We start from the raw sequence: 19,995 nt of genomic DNA, 5'->3' as shown, positions 1-19,995 counted from the left end.
CAGGTTAATTGTCCTTTTTGTGACACCATGTCCATCTTTCTATTTCAGGAAAGAACTATATCCCTTAAAATATTGTATATTTATATAAATATATCAAGTACAACCAACTGCAATCAATTTGCAAGCTAAATCTGGTCAATATCTGCTTAATTCCTTAATGTTGAAACTTGCATGCCTAACAATGCAAAATTTCACTGGCAAGACTTGGTATTATATGTACACGTGCATTCACAGTGTAATTTACTAGGCAAACACATTGGTTTACTAATTATACTTCTTCAAAGTTAATACCAGCAAAAGCAGTTCATTATTAAAACTAAATTTCTTCATGGCTCGCATTTAAAAATCTGCTCATACACGTCACATTATGTGTCGATATTCTATTGAATAGAGAAGCAGATAAAAAGCAATCCGATGATGTGGACCCCTGTCCATGATCACTTGAAATGTTAACACAGGTAAATATTTAGTACTACACTACTGGGCACCATCAAGATTGAATTAGTTGCAGTCAGTGTCAACACAACTCTTTTTCTAGTTTCAGCATTTCAGAGTCATTATTGTTTTCAATACATGCGACCTTGACATAGTTAGAATGGTAGGTTCCACATGAGTACATTCCAACGCTGGAAATTGTCACCCAGTATCTACTGAATCGGTTATGATCAAATGGGCAAAAATAACCAAAACGAAATTAATCATGCATTCCCAACGTTTATCAGTGTTAAATATATATAATTTATGCCATCATCCCAACAATTTCAAAAGAAAACAAGGAAAGACTTGTTTTAACATTATTTTTATATGATCTGTCAACTGGTCAAAACATGTTTAGCACTATACTAGGGATTAAATGTTATACCCACTTCCTCTCACAAAAAAACACCGCTAAATCCAGACCTTCCTATACTAGATAATATTTATTTAAACTGCATATAAAAAACACAGTCTGCATTCAATATTATCTTCTGTACAACTTCAATCAAGGACACAACAGCTCATCCAGAAAGTCATTTTTACAGTTCTTTGTTATTTGTTGACCGTCAGCTTTTACACTTTTTTAAAAATCATTTTTTTTTATATAAAAGAACTTCATGGTACCACTATGTGGTTTGGTCTTGATTGATGTGAGCTTTGACATACAGGCCCTGAAGATGACTCACAATCACACTTGTTGATCTGGTAGTACATTTACATCAGTCTACAAACAAACACTCTGTCAGTTTTTCTCCACAACTTAAAATGCAAACAGAAGTAGGAAACCCATCATCAAGCAGAAGAGACCCATAGCTTCAGACAGAGCGAATCCCAGCAGGGCATAGGTGAAGAGATCACCCTTCAGTGAAGGGTTCCTTGCAAACCCGATGATTAAACTTCCAAACACTGTTCCAATACCAGCTCCTGAAAAGGTAAACAGAGATGTTAAAAGGGTCAAATGTAAAACCACATGAAATATTTAACTATTATGGTCAGCACAACACATATTTTTAAAGCCAAAAGCTAACACTTTTTTTCAGAACCTAAAACTTTCAAAAATAACTTGCACAAAGACTTGAGACCAAACTGGTATTCCATATAAAGTCTGTAGGTGCAACAAAACGAGTTGAACATCAATATTGAGAGTAACTGGTATTAATCAATGGCAATGCTGCATTACAAATGACATTCTATGCAAAACATGGTTTGTAAGAAACAATGCTCTGTGATCATGACCGGGTAAGTGCTGGCAATCACCAAATTATAACTTGTCTATAGTCACTATTTCTCAAATGATCAAATATGAACAGAAAGGGATTTTTTATATATATCAAACTACAATTTTGTCTATTCAGAACACTGCAGCAAATTTGTTGGGGAAACTTGCCTGATCCTGCACATCCAGCAGTGGCTGCTCCAGCTCCGATATATTTAGCAGCTGTGTCAATATCTTTTCTTGTAGCACTAGTTTGAAGTGATCGGATCTGTAATACCATGATGAAACGAATATGAATGGATTTTTTTCAAACAAAGATAATCTACAAACAGCATATAGTAAACATGCCATCAAAGATGACTTTAATAAAGACTGATGAACAATGAGGCTTTTTCTCACTGGTTTCGGATGGGGCCTTTTTTGTCTTATTTTGGGAAGAAAATTGATAACTGGAAAAACAATTCTGGAGTATAAAACTTCAAATTTTGAGAATTTTGCTTGAAAGCACCCAGAAAAAGTTCTTTGTTCAGGTACAGATGTTGACAACAGCATTGCACTTCGTCAGTGGATGAAAAAGGTAAAGAACAATTTTCATTAAGCTTTCATTGTGGTTTGAAAGTTATCACCACAACAAGTAATTATTGGAAACATTTTGCACTTTTTGGACCGTTGACCTTCAAATGATACAAGCAAACTGCAAGTTGCACAAGATATCTTTAAGGTTTAGATTTTAAGTCCCCAGAGTTTAATAGAGTGATTTTACAACAGAAATTAGGTAGTATTCCCCATTGATGATGTTTTTCCATTTGAATAAAAAATTTCCCATCAAGAGATAATCCCATAAAACAGGTGGAAATTCTCCAAGAAACAGGAAACCCTCCAAATTCTGATGAAATGTGTAAGAATTATAGCAAAGAATATCTGTGAAATGTTTAAAGTTTAAAGAATACTTCAAGACACTAAGGCCCTTCATTTCCCCTTAATTTCATAATGTTAATATTACCCATATCCTAAGATAACCCACCCCCCTCTCCCAGTCACAGATAATAAATTATTAGAACCGGTCATTTGAATGGAAGACAATAACTCCGTCGACTGGCAAACAATTGGTGTTGTACATAATTTTTTTTAGTAAATTCCACAACTTTTTCAATCATTGAAAATGTTGCAGGTTAATTTATACAAAATTCTGTTTATCACCTGTCAATGTTTTGGGCAATGGTAACACGAGACAATCAGGAGATTCTTCAGAATAACCAATACTAGAATATTCTTCCAAGGTTTTAAAGAAGCCAAAGTGAAAATAAACCAAAAGCTAAGGACCGTTTCTAGTTTTATTTTTACCATGTAAAAACTAAGAGCAAATGTCCAAGATCACCATGCCCCGCTCCTTTGCAACAATGTGTAAATAATATGATCGAAGTCTGTTGTCAGGCTTCTCAAGAATTTGGAGCAAACATATTTGTCCTCTTGGTACAAATTGCACCTGTAAGTTGTATGGGAGGTATTCTCTAGCTGTGGTCAACAAGTGCAGCCATAGCAGAGTTTTCAATTCGCGACAGGCTTGTCTGGCAAATACATATTAATGTTTTTGCAGTTAAGTGGGAAGAAGATATTTCATTGATTCAGAAGACGGGGCACACAATCACTACCCCTACCGCCCATAAAATCAGATGCATAATAGAAGGGACAATCATTTACATAATTGGCATTGAATGTGAAAATGGAGTGGTCATTTTCTGTTTAATCCTGTTCTCTTAAGTAACATTACCATTGCCATTTATTATCAAACAACTGGTTTCCAGCACAACTTTTCAAACCATATCAGTATGTGAAATGAGCTAATATATCAATCAAGTTTACCTGATTTAATACACTAGGGGTGGATGGAGCCCAGTTTACTCCATTGAGACCATTCCATGCAGCAATGTTACCTGCTGGTCGCTGTTGTGAAACCTGCAAAAGATTCCTCACACTAAATCCCAACTTCAAAAGTATTGTAATACGCTAGTCAAATAGAGTTAATAGATTTATGCAATTTGTTATGAACTTTGTAATGTGAAGCTTTTAAAGTATTTCAAGATATCTCTCCTCAGTTTATGATAGTTATGATTGGTAAAATGTGATCCTCTGTCTGAATAACATAACATGTACACCAAACACTTTTACATGTTTATTATTTAACTGTAAATTGTATTGTTAAAAATAACTAACTGGGGCTCTAAATTTTCTGGAGGGTATGGGAGTAGCATCTTTAACTACAAACCTCTTGTTTCTGTGATACTACACTGCTCATCGGTCTAGCCCAAGCGCGGCTGCTGTTTGCAACCTGAAAATATAAATCAGATATAGACTAATGTTATAAGTGATAAATATACACGTGCAAATCCTGAATCCTCTTCTTATAAAATTTTGATGCCACTCGCAAAATTTCTGGAAATTTCTTCTTAATTTCCATGCAGTATATTCCTAATGACACTCATTTCCAGGGCAGTATTTTATGCGAGTGCATTTGGTTTTCAAGTTGGACTCGCTGATCAATATTATAGTATACAATATGAAGGACAAGACAAATACATTTCACCTTATAACAGATTACTGGAACTACTCCAGATCTGCATTCCTGATAATGGCAAGTATGGGTATGCAGCAACCAAGAATAAGTTGGAAACCACAATGAATACATGTAATAATTAAAACAAAGTTTGAGCTTTATCCTCCGACACAAGAGGATGTTTTAAACTTATATAATATATAGAATACTTTTCTATATCAATTACACAGTTGAACAGCAGTGGCAACCGGTGGCAAGTTGTCTTGATAGTGTAAGTCAACACAACAGATCAAGTCGTTGCTTATTTTTTTGTCGCAAGTTATAGTTTTATAGTTACATCAAGTTAATATACTGTTGTTTGGATAATAAATGTGAACTAACACCGCATTTAATGGATTTAGTTCAAAGGTCACCAATTGACATTGACTGCACCCGGCTTGGACAAAATTTTACAACAGGTTGTCACAAGGCTAAAAATGTATCAAAATCTTGACAATTATAAATATTAGTGGTCTAGGATCAGTAAAGTTTAAAATAAAATAGTTGTTACGTGCATTTTAATTGGAAATGACCATTTAAACGACAAAACTCCATCAAATTTTCTGTTATGACCTTCAGACGAGTACGGACTTGACTAGTAAAAACTATCAAATATAAATTATAATGCACAGATAAAATAACGTTTTCACAAAGCATAAGTCATATATTCATACGTACCACGCATCTGACAGTTGGTGTGGCGATTCTTGAGCAGGAAAACATCTTGTTCTCTTGCGGTTTAGCTCTTTTCAACACCGTTCTGCAAAACACCGGTCAACTGTCATTAGATACAAGTTCTCAAATGCAATAAAAAACGTCATCATACGAAAAATAGATTGTAAGAAAATTAGAAAAACGCTTATTTTGTCTAACTACACATTTGCTACCTTCGATGTTAGATTTAAACAGTAGAAGTACAATGGATTACTTTCGCAAAATTCAATGTCACCAAACCCTTACCGTTTATGCCGGCTAGAGGACAGTCGTGCGCATGCGCCATAAAAAAGGAAGTGCAACCCAGCAGGCATTTATTCGCAAAATTTATTCCCAACATCTTTACAAAAGTTGTCACTTGTGTTGTATGTTTTTACAATTTTGCATAATAAGAATTAGTTCATCTCTTTCTAAAATATTACATTTAATATTTTCCGAAAAAAATGAACTCGGTTATGTCCGTATGATGTCACATTTCGCGGAATTTATGCTAATGAAGTACGATTGAGAATGCAAATGGCTGTCTTTCTACTCAACAACTGCAGATTTCAGGGATGTGGGCTGCAGTTTGACACCCTCGGGGACTTAATACAACATATAGAAGACACACATATCGGTATAGTCTATCTACTGACTACACGATCGTGTCGGTTGAATCTGAATTTGGCGTTTTATGTCTGTTTTTCCACAGGTTGTTTACAATCTGCTCGCGCACTTCGATTAAAGGGGATTCCCCAAACGGCATCCGGAGGTCATTCGGTGCACTTTCAGACTCTATATAAACAGAGATGACTATAATTGTTGTGTTTGTGATCTCTGAGTGATGTGAATTGTAAATAAATGACAAAATCGAAATCAATAGATCCTTTCAAAGAAATGTTCATAATTAATAAACCAAAACAAAAATGGTGTTTAATCCTGAGATGATGTTATATTGGTGATGAAGATGTAAAATACATATTAAATATTTTTATCAATAATGTTCAGAACTTTTATTGTAAATAAAACACGATGCTCTAAATAATGATGTGTTGTCAGATAATGCATGTTGATAATTAACATATTGATTATATATCAAATCGTCGGAATAAGTTTTCTTGCAGTAATTTTATAAACTATAGGAAAAAATTGAGACAATTTTAAAACAATATTGAACATTTAAAAAAAGTTAATGACATGTTTAAATTTGTTGAAATCTTTGCAGACTCTGACCCACAAGTTCTCGAAAAGCAGGAAACTCGACAACCAACTTCACTGGCCCTTAGCTACATCCTACGGTATAACTATCTGAGCGGTGATGATCGTTATGAATTTATATGATTCATACATTTTATATATAGGCAAATGTATACATGGTGAAGTTGTGTATAATTTATAATTAATGCAGTTTATAGCTGTGATTGATATATAAATATTCTATAAATGTATGGAAAATAATTGCCTGGATTTATTTGAATATTCAGAAAACTTTACAAGATATTTCAGATTGTACATGTATGACAGAAATACAAAATGAAATATTGTTTCTAAAAAATCACTTGAAACCAGAAAAGTTTATAAACCATAATCATTGTAACCTGATTAAAATAGTCCCTGAATTATATGTTATTGACAATAAATTTCATAAAAAAGACTTTATACCCAAATCAGATGATATTATAGAAAACATTCATAGAAAGTTTAAATTTGTTACTTTACTTATACTTCGTAAACTTCTCAGTCTCAGTCTCAGAAGCCAAAATGATCTCCCTTTGTAGATGTTTCACTGATGAAGGAAGGCGGGCACAGCTGGAACTGCACAGGAAACAAAGAGAGTTCTACCAGTCTCCAGTTCCCACGCTGAGGAGTGTTACCCCATCTGGTTCGTATAATGACAGGAAATTATTTCTAAGGTCTATTGCCAGTCCTGGTGTCATCTATTGATGCAGCATATATTTTAAAGCCTGTAAATTTGAATTTGTGGGTCTGGGAGTATTCTGTAAGGCCAAGAAAAAACCCAAATCACTAAAAAAAAATGACATTACTTGATCAATTGCTTACTCATAATTACTAGTACCAGGTTTGACTTAATTGGAGCATCTCAATACTTGCAAATTTCTTGGAATTTAGGTGAGAGGAGGTTTTGCAAAATTTCAAGGCTCTAGAAAAAAGATTTATACATTTCCTTTCTAAAAACTTATAATTTTCATAAAATTCATGTATTGATTTCAAGTCCAAAATCATGAATCTCCCTCCTAAATGCGATGAAATCATGAAAGCATGCAAATTATGCGATCTTGAGTGATTTTCACTGTTCAGGCCACTGTTAGCAATGCAATACTGTTTTAGAAAGAATAAACTCTTAATTGTAAACATTTCACAGTTTTAGAAATAATATGGAATCCTTTTGTTTATAGGTAGTGAATTTGATGAATATGATTCTAACAGTGATGAGGAGGACAGTGATGCTCCCTTAACCACACAGGAATTCTCCGCTGAACTCATTCTCAGGTAAAAACAGTTTTTTTCACCACAGCTGGAGGACATAACTGTTAAGGATCATGTCCCTACGTCTGCCTGTCCATTCAGCTTCCTGTCCAATACATTTCAGAGCATATTTTAAAAATAGTTTTCAAGATAACTCCTGAAATATTTCTATATCAGTTTTCTGCTGTTGTGGCATTTATTGCTATGGTGTAATTTTTTTCCCCACAATGTATGAAAAATTAATTACTGAAAGTTTTTTTGCCACACAGAATTGCTCAAATACCACCTACCAGCACTTTGCAGGCGTTAATCCAGTATTTGGGGAATACTACCCATTATCAAATATAGGGGAAATGAATGGCCGCAGAGTCTTGAATTATTCTGTAAATTTTAACATTTTATGGCTATTCTTTGCTATTATTCTTATATATTTCATAAAAATTTGGGGGGTTTCCTCTGATTTGGAGACTTTTTCCCGTTTTATGTGAGTTTTTCTTGGTGGGGAATTTGTTTTTGTTCAAAGGGGAAAACACCATCAGTGGGGAATACTACCTTATTACTGGTAGTAAACTCCGACTAGATTAACCTCTGCTTTGTATCTAGAAATACATTTTTAGGTAGGAGATTTCTTGCAGCTTAACATCCTTGGTTTAACATATTTTTATTGCCTTTAAAATAAATGACAAACAGGATTAGGCACAAGTTCTTACAACTTAGTTAGACTTCTCTTATCTTAAATACATTTGACAAACATCAAGGCTTTCCTAACATATACACATTTAAAAAGAAGTTTAGTTAGATGAATTGAATATTAATTAAGAAAATAATTTGTTGACAGTTGTAGTATTAACCAAGGTTTTAACATAAAAACATGATGTAATATTTGTAATCAAAACATCCTGCTTTAATATTGGGACACAAGTGATATATATAATTATGAATCGTAAAAAATGTATTTGTATGTACATGATTGTTTGAACTCTGACCTTCAATATGATAAATTAGTATAAAATCTATTTACCGGGGTATATGTACATGATTATTTGAACTCTGACCTTCAATATGATAAATTGGTGTAAAATCTATTTACCGGGGTATATCATTGTTTGAACTCTGACCTTCAATATGATAAAAGTATAAAGTCTATTTATATGTACATGATTGTTTGAACTCTAGCCTTCAATATGATAAATTAGTATAAAATCTATTTACCGGGGTATATGTACATGATTGTTTGAACTCTGACCTTCAATATGATAAAAGTGTAAAGTCTATTTATATGTACATGATTGTTTGAACTCTGACCTCCAGTATGTTGAATGGCCGTGAGAGTCCGGGAGACCCGGAGAAACCACTGGCCTGTCCAGTCCCTGGCTGTACCAAACGATACAAAAACATCAATGGCATGAAATATCACGCTCACCACGCTCACAAGAAAGAAATCAGGTAAAAATATAACTACACAGGTCTGTAAGAAAGTGTTTTATAGGAATATTGGATTTGCGATATTTGAGAACCAACAGGAATAACAATGACTTTTGGGACTCGGGATATTTGAGAGCCTGGGAATAAAGCTAAATTTAAGACTCAGGATATTTGATACCCATACTTTTCCTACCAGACTTGCTCAAATTTCAAGTACCCATCATATCTCGTAGTATTGGGACTTATCAGAATATTGGAAATGGTTTTAAATACATCTGAATATGAAAATAAAATGAATACTATACCTCAAAATCATGGATTATATTTTAATATTGAGAAAGTTATGGTCTATTTCATAATTTTGCAATTTCTGCTTCAAAATTGTTATTTTAACCATCAAAATATTGTTTACTGTAGATAAGCTTTTATTGAATGGATAACTCTTTAATATATTTTTTAAAGATATATTATAACAATATATAAATTGTACTGACTCTGAAGTTTTAATAAAGTATCTGATTAAATGAATATTTAAAAAACTGGAAATATAACAAAAATAAGATATCTAAAAGTGTGCGGATCGTTTTGTTAAACTGGGACATTTTAGAGATAAGATTCTTGATTTAATTTTGTCTGTTTGCAGCCAAATCAGGAAAGGGACCACAATCTACAACTGTAGGTATTGTAGCAAAAACTACAAGACAACAAACGGTCTCCGCAATCACATGCTAAACCAGCATACGCCTTCAGATGTCATGGCGTTAAAGCCGATTCACCTAGCAACGTCAAGTTCAGTGTTTCTGTCGTCCCAGAAGGCACTAGCCAAACATTTAGATAAATCAAACAACGAGTGCAGTGCCAGTGCCATATTGTCCGAGTCTTTCGATACATCGTGTGATTCCTCGTTTTCCGTGGACAACATGACACCAACAGAACTGCCGTCACCCATAGCAATTAGAAAAGTACCGATGCAAAAAATAATCAAAGGTGGACTTTCATTTCAGCAATCTTGTCTCAACACAAACCCATTAACAACAAAAAAGAACAAACATTCTTCAGAGTCGATGGAGTTTTCTCCATTTCTTATTCAAGATGACGATGTTCCTATGGTGATGTCTCCGGAGATTGCTGTCGACTTTTAGTACATTCCGTGACTTCAAACAGCCCCCTCTGTAGCATGCGCTCTTGTATTATATTGTACCATTGTGACCTTCCATTTATTTTTTCTACTGGGAAAATTTCACCCTTCTCATTAATATGAAATATTGATTTGCGGCTTATTAGTTTTGGTATTGAACATGGTCGAGATTAAGACATGGATTTACACAGATGAAAGACGAGTGTTTAACAGGGTGAAAATTTTCCAGAATGTAGCTCCAAGGCCTAAAATATTAATTAAGATGAAATCCAGCAAGTGTGATAAAAATTATTCTACCTGATTACCTCCCTTTGATGTGTTTCCGTACGAAAAGACATGCTTCTGATGGTCTGATATATTATGATGGTATACTTATTATTTTATCATATAAAAAAAAATAATTGTTAGATTTTGAAGAGTTTTCAGAGAATTCTTCTTTGAAAATTTGCATTGATCATGAACACAAAACACAAAAAAATCACCAGAACATTTTCCTTATAATTCAACCTGCCAAATCTGTCATTGTCCATATATTTTCACATAAAATATGATTTAAAAGAATTTTATATGAATTAAAATGGAGATAGCAAATTGGAAGTTTGAAGGGGAGATAATTGTAAAACGATTACCATAAATATGATAATTATATAATGGAGTTGTCTTTTCTTATTGTGATCGGGTACAGAGGTTAGGGGCATGACTTTGTATCGATACCGACCTGATACTGGCTGGCCATGTTAAAGGTGTAATGTATGGGGCACATGAATGCTGGGTATGATTGTGTTAGGCCCTGGAGCTCTCTGATTGGTTGATGTAGTGCCTTACTATGTATATATATATATATATATATATATAAGTGTATTAATATGTTTGTGATGTGAATAATCAAATTTAAATCATGCATAATAGCTATAAATAGATATTCTTGTTTCTAGTGCCAATTCTGTTCAAACAATCCCCCACTATGGAAGGGAAACTCATTACTGTGGTAGGAGGAATTATGGAGAAAAAAGTTTTATTTCTTTTGGTTAATGAATAAATTATTATATTTATATATTTAAAAATATACTTTGCCATCTTTTTGAGGTGGAAATCATAAAACAAGAAAAATTTAAAGGAGAATAATGTTTGTTAAATCAATGTTGTGTTTTTTCAAAAGCTACTTAAACGTTTGAGGGTATGTACACAAATCATTCAATATTGAAAGAGTTACCAGAGACATAAATGTTTGGTCTTGGCTTTCAGGAGGAAAAATGTTGACAAGTTATTTGAAAGGAAGAATGTTTTTGGTTCAGTCAGAATCGATAGGAATTCTTTATTAGCTTAGGCTTGATGTGTGCTGTCTACATGTTCGGGATTAGAGATTTTTTTTACAAGGCAGTGCTTTGAATTACATAGCTGATTTAATGATTGGAATGGTCAGGAATATCTCTTGGTAAAGTGCCTTCATTGCAGAAATCATTCAAACAAGAAAAAAATTCAGGTGTTTTTTTTTCTGTCACAAATCAATAAAATTTAACTACATTGTATCAAATCACATTTTTACTGAAAATATCAGTCATTGTTTTCTTTATCAGTTAAATTAATTGTTTTTCAGTGTTTATTATCATTACAAATGTAGTTACGTGTCATAATGACCATATTTTAATAAGTTGGTGATAATTTGACGGCTGTTTTACCCGTAAATTCACCGTAATAGGAAACGGATGCATGCTTTCTTTTTGTCAAAGTTTGATTGATAATTATTCAAGGACCTTTTACTGATATAAAAGATTTTTCCGAGGTTATCCTCCCAAACAGTGATTATGGATGGTCGCCTTGATGGCAAAGATAGTTGGCCAAGATTTTTTTCTTTGGCTTCATGTAAATAGTAAAGAATTAAGAAACGGGTATTTTTTTGCGTGAGAAAGTTATACATAATTGTGCAATATATTGATGCTACTTCATTTTTTTTCATTTTTTTTTCAATTTTTTTTTTTTGCTGTTGTACCATTAAATTCACATTTTATTCATTTTTATCACTTCAGAATGAAAAATACTGAAAATTAAAAGGAAGCATGAGTTTTTTGTCTCGCATGAATCGTGTAACTGTGTATGTATTTTCTGGCCAATATTATCATTATTGCTGTTTTATAGTCGTATGTAGGTTATCATCGTGACCTAACATGACTTGCTTAGTCTTTGTGATATTATCGTAAACTCAACATATCCCAACACCTATTTATAGTAACACTGTATACCATATTTATCCTCCAATAAGCCCACCCTGTCTTTTGCAGATCATTTACAATGCTATCGAATAGAATTTCACTGTCTTGCAACAAGATCACTGGGCTTATATATGGTGAATGTCGTATTTCCATTTAGAAATACCAAAAGTATACAGCCATATCCTTGCCTTATTTCATTACACAGTTCTTTTCTTAATCATATTTGAGTTTAAATGAAGCATATTTTATATTATTCGAGTTTTTGGCAGACATAACTCCAGTAAATTATTATTGGCAGGAAAGCAAACCTGTTATATCTAAAGTGATTGCTATATTTAAATCATGTTATACATATTAGAAGAAGTTATGCAGTTTTTCTTGACAAATAGTTTTTTCCATTGTTTTAAATGAATTACTCATTTAAATCCCTGTAAAAACATTATGAGGGAACATTCATGCATAATGGTGTCTGTTTGTCTGTCTGTTTGTCTGTCTTTCTCTCTCTCTACACACAAGATAGTTCGTGTCTCCGTTCTACTGTTGATATAAGTTTATCTGGACTATTTTGTGAGCGAACATAGATCTCACTGAAACTTTATTAGTACTATTAGCATGCAAATCAGTTGTTTAATATGCAAATTTATTTATATGTTTTGTGGAGTTATGGCCCTTTACACAAAAAAAAATATGTCCTGCCTTTCTTCATCTCAAATTGTGCAATTAGTTTTCATCTACGGAGTTACTTCCCTTTAATAGGACATCGCTCTCATTCAGTAGTTCCAGAATAATTTTACATATATGTGCAGCAGTTGTTAATGTAGATCGAATTCCGCTCTCTGCAGGATGTGATTTTCTGTAAAGCAAACACTTTATTATAATTCTTAGGAGAATCACACTTTCTATATATTATCTAGTAAAAAACTGTTAAACGCCTTTGCATAATTTCTTTTCAAATATCTAACTTCTTGAAAATAAGATTCAATCTCTTTTTGTGTGATTTCTGAATGAAATACGGCTTTCTGTTTAATTTCTAGACAAATCACTATACTTTGTATGTACATGTACATTGTATATTCTTTCTAGTCTATACCATTTCATTTGTGGAGATACATCTTTGTATAATGCATCAGATATTTCTATCTACAGGTAAAAAAAAAAAAAATTATTTACAAATAACTAATTTCTGTATTTCATCTAGATAATTCTATCTTAACAAATCACTCTCATTCATCACTCAGCATGTATTCGACAGAGCATTTTTTTCTTTTAAGTTGATAAGTTTTTAAAAATTGAAAAAAATGTCCTTCTAGTGTGTATGGATGTACAAGATTAATAATACTCTTTGTCAGATTCATGTTCTCAATATTTGCTTACATTGTGTCTATATACAATCATTTTCCACTTTACCACTTTTACTATTACTATTGGATTATGTAGAAAAATTTAGTTAAATATTAATATGATTACAACATTAATGTATGTTTTATATCGTATATGCTCCAATGTATATCATTGTATCAGAATCTCAATCAAAACGTATTGTATAATATTGTAGAAGTGTCTTAATTATAAAGTTGTAATAATGATGTTTTCTGGATGGACTCTAGCATTGTTAACAGATTATAAGTTATGTTCTTGAGGTTGTTCATCCTATTTTACCTGTAATAAACCTGTGATTGGGTTAAGTATATATGCTCCCTTGCTACTATATGAGACTCCCTTCCAGGCTTCCTGAAGAGTTCCACACTCATGTATAATGTTTTTATGAATAATTATTTAAAATTGTTCATTATTGAGTATTTGATCACTCACATGGAAAGCAAATTATTCAGGGTTTTTATTGAGCAGATAACTCAAACACAATTCAAGAAATAAGGATAAAGATTGATTTTTTAAAGGGAGATAACTCTAACAATGTAAATTGTGTAAGGTAGCATACATCCTTAACCCTATCACCCCTACTGACCATATTGGATTTCAAATGAAGTTTCTTAGGGTTGAAAGGGTTAAATATTGCCAAGATTTCTATCAGATATCTGGATATACAGGGTTTTTACGAAATTTACATTACGTGCATAAATAAGTAAGAATAGACTGAAACAGTACCTGTAAAATTTTACTGTCTATCAGAAGACGACACACCACAGGCTTATTGCTGGAAAAATAGGAACAAAAATCCTGTTGCAATGATACTAGGAGAGGCTGTTGATGTATAGGTGATCTGGATTTTTTCCCCTCGGAGAAGTGAGGTAAAGGCTGTGTTGTTGTATATTTGTTTACCCATGTTAATTCAAAGCATAATGTGTTACAGAATATTGTACGAAGTCGTTTTTAGATGCTTCGTTCTTTAAATGTGCAATCGTAAGGATCATACTTTTTTGGACTTTCTTTGTTCTCTCAAGCAAGAGTGATGATAATCAAAAAAAAATGTGTCATTTGAAATGTGAGCCAATGATTTTTTGTTTTTTGACTTTTCAGTTTGTATTTGAAATTTCTGATATAGAAGTCAGTATTTGATGGAAAGTTAACATGGAATATGATGCAATATATTGGGAATTGATGCAATTTGTAGGAATTTGTTGAATTATTTATTTTTCTTAATCTTTCAATAATTTATAATTATGACTAAATATTTCCATTTTTTGTGCCCAATAATACCATGGACTTTAATATGGGTGAATACTTACACAGATAAAATTAACAGAAAAGTCAAAGAAAAAAAACATGTATACAGTACTATAAGCTGTATTATATATAAGTAAATATTGTTTTAAAACGTTTGTAGCCATTTATATATACATATATCAAAATATAGTGCCGAAGTCATTTCAATTAGTATGTTTTTTAACTTAAATTTTTCAATGTTACTTATTGATAGAAAAGTTGTATTAATTTCAGATATTGTCCTCATATACCTGGTATAACTTGTGTTTCTAGGGTTGATACAATTATATGTTGACCTCAACAAAATACAGTGGAGCATTGTTTAATCCAGCCACCACTAGTGTGATTATTTCAGTATCCAGTTACCACTAATTTGTCTGTCTCACTCCCCAGTCACCACTAATCTGGTTGTCTCAATGTCTTAAGGGGCCGCGGTGGCTGAGTGGTTAAGGTGTCCCGACACTTTATCACTAGCCCTCCACCTCTGGGTTGCGAGTTAGAAACCTACATGGGGCAGTTGCCAGGTACTGACTGTAGGCCGGTGGTTTTTCTCCGGGTACTCCGGCTTTCCTCCACCTCCAAAACCTGGCACGTCCTTAAATGACCCTGGCTGTTAATAGGACGTTAAACAAAAACAAACAATCTATAAGGCCAACAAAAAACCCAAATCACTCAAACAAACAAAAAATACTGGCTGTCCCAGTGCTCAGCTCCCATGAATCTGGTTGTCTCACTATTCAGCCACCACTAATCTGGTTATCCAACCACCCAGCCACCACTAATCTGGTTATCCAACCACCCAGCCACCACTAATCTGGTTATCCAACCACCCAGCCACCACTTATCTGGTTATCCAACCACCCAGCCACCACTAATCTGGTTATCCAACCACCAAGCCACCACTAATATGGTTATCCAACCACCTAGCCACCACTAATCTGGTTATCCAACCACCTAGCCATCACTTATCTGGTTATCCAACCACCTAGCCACCACTAATCTGGTTATCCAACCACCCAGCCACCACTAATCTGGTTATCCAACCACCTAGCCACCACTAATCTGGTTATCCAACCACCCAGCCACCACTAATCTGGTTATCCAACCACCTAGCCACCACTAATCTGGTTATCCAACCACCCAGCCACCTCTAATCTGGTTATCCAACCACCCAGCCACCACTAATCTGGTTATCCAACCACCCAGCCACCACTAATCTGGTTATCCAACCACCCAGCCACCACTAATCTGGTTATCCAACCACCCAGCCACCATTAATCTGGTTATCCAACCACCTTGCCACCACTAATCTGGTTATCCAACCACCTTGCCACCACTAATCTGGTTATCCAACCACCCAGCCACCACTAATCTGGTTATCCAACCACCCAGCCACCATTAATCTGGTTATCCAACCACCTTGCCACCACTAATCTGGTTATCCAACCACCCAGCCACCACTAATCTGGTTATCCAACCACCCAGCCACCACTAATCTGGTTATCCAACCATCCAGCCACCACTAATCTGGTTTTCTTTCATATGAACCAATGTTTATTCTGGTTTTCCTGATACCCATCCAGCCCTTGCTAGCTTTGTTACTACAAACCTTTAATAGGAATGAAGGTGGCTTGATTACTCATGCTTTGCTGTAAGTTTAACAGTAGATCATAGAGCCGTTATATTGCCATTTAAATATGTACATATCTTGCATGCTACACTGGTTTAGACCAATATCAGAATATCATTGTCTGCCTGTGATGACAATAGGTTACAATTTGTTTTGCATGTTTTTTGTTATAAATGATGCATGTCTGAAGTAGTGTAGATGATGATGAAGATGACAACATTGATGATGATTGAAGACAAGGATGCTGGCGATGAGGATCATTTTGATAGTTATAAATGATGATGATGATAGTTTAAAATGATGATGATGATGATGATGATAGTTAAAAATGATGATAATGATGATGATGATGGTTTAACAATTGATGTTTGCATTTTGCTGTTTAACTTATTTCTAAATCAAGATATATACATTTTTTTCATCTTTGCTTTCCAGTTAAGCATTTCAATCTTGAACAAACTGTCATAATTTAAACATAAGTGTTATACTTATACCACTGATAATAACTGGAATTGATCTGAGGTTGTAGGAAATTCCTCAAGTTGGAAGATGTTCAAGTCAAGGAGTTATAATCTAAATATCAAGATTTGAAAAAGAAAATAATAATAATAATGCATGATGAAAAATTCCCCTATTTGGGACCTCATTGACTTTTAAGTGCAATTTCACACGCTATTTGGCTCAATTAATATTTTTACTTTAACATAAAATACATAGTTCTGTGTACGTAACATAGACCTAACATAAAATACATCGTTCTGTGTACGTAACATAGACCTAACATAAAATACATAGTTCTGTGTACATAACATAGACCTAACATAAAATACATCGTTCTGTGTACGTAACAAAGACCTAACATAAAATACATAGTTCTGTGTACGTTACATAGACCTAACATAAAATACATAGTTCTGTGTACGTAATATAGACCTAACATAAAATACAAACAGTAGTTCTGTGTACGTAACATAGACCTAACATAAAATACATAGTTCTGTGTACGTGACATAGACCTAACATAAAATACATAGTTCTGTGTACGTAACATAGACCTAACATAAAATACATCGTTCTGTGTACGTAACATAGACCTAACATAAAATACATAGTTCTGTGTACGTAACATAGACCTAACATAAAATACATAGTTCTGTGTACGTAACATAGACCTAACATAAAATACATAGTTCTGTGTACGTAACATAGACCTACATCGGCTCTAAATAACTGAAAATTGTTGAATGGTCGTAAAATAATGCAATACAATCTACATATATTTCAAGACAAATTCTCATGCCTCATGTTCAATGGCATGGAATTTATATATCCAGTTTAAATTTGGGATGTTTAACCTTTTATTGAAGTATAGATATGTATTTCATTGAATAGGTGCACAGAACAAAATCCCGTCTCATCTGAGTATCTCGGATGTGATGGATGAAAGGTATTCTATGAAAGAAAGAAAAAAGAATGTAATCTGCTCATGTGCCATTTGCAAGTGCCTCCAGCCGCTTTTTTTGTCATTCATGGTGGGTGAAATAGAAAACTTGTGTTTCTGCTCCATATACAACCACAGCCTGAAATCTAAAAAAAAAAAAATGACTAAATGTTGCATACCAATGGGGCTTGATTTGAACATTTTTTTCTGGGACATTTTGTTTATACTGTTGCTAAGATACATATCTTTCACTTGTATAACAACTCAGTATGGTGCTATGTTAAAAGTTCTGTAAGTTCTCATTCAATTTTTTTTTTCATTTAGCGTAGGAAGTTTCCATTCTGTTATTGGTGTGGTTATTTAAAGTCCAATTAACTTGCCTAAAAACTTGCATACTAATTTTAAACAATCAGGTACATACAAAATTGAATGCAGTTTTTCAAATGTAAGCACTTCAAAAGAAAAATGAGCTATTTTTAGTCAAAAATCAGTAATAAGATTCAACATGGCTGCAGACAGATAAAGTGGTGCAGGCTGGGTATTTTTGACCTTTTATTAGGTCAATATATGGTGTTACTGTTAATGTTTTTACGAAATAAAAACCTGAAGGAAGTTGTTTTCCAGTGCCTTTCCCCTACAATTGAAGCTGAATAAGAGTTATTTCCCTTGTATAAGGTACAGGACATCTTATCATAATAATTTTGAATAATTGTTGAGAATTTCATTAATGTGGCAATATTTGAAAAAAAGTGTTTAAGACAATGGTAGAGAATTTATTGTAAATATCCTGGACGCAAGGTAATAGTCTACTATTGTCAAATAATTTTTGTGAAATGTGTTTTTGAAATTGTGATCTAGTCAGTTCTTAATATTTTGTTCTGAAATTGTTTATGTATTTTGCATGTGTTCATTGTTTTTTCCAATGATTTGTTCTAATAAAACAAAATAATTCCAGTTTAAGGTAATTCTTGGCACAGATTCCCAGCCCATATATGTATTACATTATGTATCATAGGTTGGGAATTTGAGCCATTTCCTCTTCAGAAAGTTTTCTATTTTTCACTACATTTCAGATGTAAGACATATTTTTAATTTCCACTGTCTTCAATATTGTCAAATAACTTAAAGGTAGTTGGATTTGAAGTAAAAAGTTCTCAAAACATACCGCCCTTTAATCGCTGAACAAAGAAACAGGATTTCCTTTAGAAGCCAAATTAGTTACAGTTATGCCAAAATGTTTGATAAGTTGAATATATGTGAAGATTTTGATAAATGTTCGCTTATTGAAGTGAAAGTTTGTATGTAAAGTTCCCCGGAAGGCATTGGTTAACTTAACCTTGATCTGAAGTTGTCGATCAACTTAACCCTGATCTGGAGTTGTCGATCAACTTAACCCTGATCTGGAGTTGTTGATCAACTTAACCTTGATCTGAAGGTGATGATCCACTTCACATTGATCTGAAGGTGATGACCCACTTCACATTGATCTGAAGGTATTGATTTACTAATCCTGATCTGAAAGTGTTGATCCACTAACCCTCATCTGAAAGTGTTGATTCACTTCACATTGATCTGAAGGTGTTGATTCACTTAACATTGATCTGAAGGTGTTGATCCACTAACCCTGATCTGAAGGTATCGATCCACTAACCCTGATCTGAAGGTGTTGATTCACTAACCCTGATCTGAAAGTGTTGATTCACTTCACATTGATCTGAAAGTGTTGATTCACTTCACATTGATCTGAAAGTGTTGATTCACTTCACATTGATCTGAAGGTATTGATTCACTTCACATTGATCTGAAGGTGTTGACCCACTTCACATTGATCTGAAGGTATTGATTCACTAATCCTGATCTGAAAGTGTTGATTCACTTAACATTGAACTGAAGGTGGCGATCAACTAAACCTTGATATGGAAGAATTGATTCACCTCGTGGTTTAAAGATGTGTCTAATTGTGCTATGTTCGTCTGAAAAATATCAAATGTTGTTAAATAATAAAATGTTAATTAAAATCT

The 19,995-nt window shown here is 33.5% G+C and overlaps 2 protein-coding genes and 2 long non-coding RNA genes across 6 annotated transcripts; 2 read left to right on the top strand and 2 right to left on the bottom strand.

Moving 5' to 3' along the window:
* Positions 1 to 697: 697 nt before the first annotated feature.
* LOC117322364 (ATP synthase lipid-binding protein, mitochondrial-like) lies at positions 698 to 5,329 on the bottom strand. 3 transcript variants are annotated; one of them, XM_033877228.1, is made up of 6 exons: positions 5,247 to 5,329; positions 4,965 to 5,046; positions 3,960 to 4,022; positions 3,557 to 3,649; positions 1,865 to 1,961; positions 698 to 1,401 (listed from the first exon to the last, which is right to left on the bottom strand). In XM_033877228.1, exons 1-6 carry the CDS (start codon positions 5,312 to 5,314, stop codon positions 1,238 to 1,240), a joined length of 567 nt encoding a protein of 188 aa, XP_033733119.1. In that variant the 5' UTR covers positions 5,315 to 5,329; the 3' UTR covers positions 698 to 1,237. The 3 variants fall into 3 exon arrangements, with proteins under 3 accessions (XP_033733119.1, XP_033733120.1, XP_033733121.1); XM_033877229.1 differs by having other exon boundaries at positions 5,174 to 5,267; XM_033877230.1 differs by lacking the exon at positions 5,247 to 5,329 and adding an exon at positions 5,215 to 5,242.
* A 50-nt stretch (positions 5,330 to 5,379) lies between these two features.
* LOC117322363 (juxtaposed with another zinc finger protein 1-like) lies at positions 5,380 to 14,954 on the top strand. Its single transcript, XM_033877226.1, has 6 exons — positions 5,380 to 5,616; positions 6,205 to 6,277; positions 6,758 to 6,861; positions 7,397 to 7,490; positions 8,778 to 8,912; positions 9,535 to 14,954. The coding sequence occupies exons 1-6, from the start codon at positions 5,511 to 5,513 to the stop codon at positions 10,031 to 10,033; spliced, it is 1,011 nt and encodes a 336-aa protein (XP_033733117.1). The 5' UTR covers positions 5,380 to 5,510; the 3' UTR covers positions 10,034 to 14,954.
* Positions 14,955 to 17,428: 2,474 nt separating this feature from the next.
* Positions 17,429 to 18,135, bottom strand: LOC117322362. Its single transcript, XR_004531521.1, has 2 exons — positions 17,745 to 18,135; positions 17,429 to 17,705 (listed from the first exon to the last, which is right to left on the bottom strand). It is a non-coding gene; the product is annotated as an uncharacterized LOC117322362 (long non-coding RNA).
* Positions 18,136 to 19,406: 1,271 nt separating this feature from the next.
* Positions 19,407 to 19,995, top strand: LOC117322361. Its single transcript, XR_004531520.1, has 2 exons — positions 19,407 to 19,495; positions 19,553 to 19,995. It is a non-coding gene; the product is annotated as an uncharacterized LOC117322361 (long non-coding RNA).

Source organism: Pecten maximus, chromosome 2, assembly GCF_902652985.1.
Source record: "Pecten maximus chromosome 2, xPecMax1.1, whole genome shotgun sequence".
Lineage (NCBI taxonomy): Eukaryota > Metazoa > Mollusca > Bivalvia > Pectinida > Pectinidae > Pecten > Pecten maximus.
Note: the sequence above shows the minus strand (reverse complement) of the source record. Positions and strands in the feature narration are given on the sequence as shown.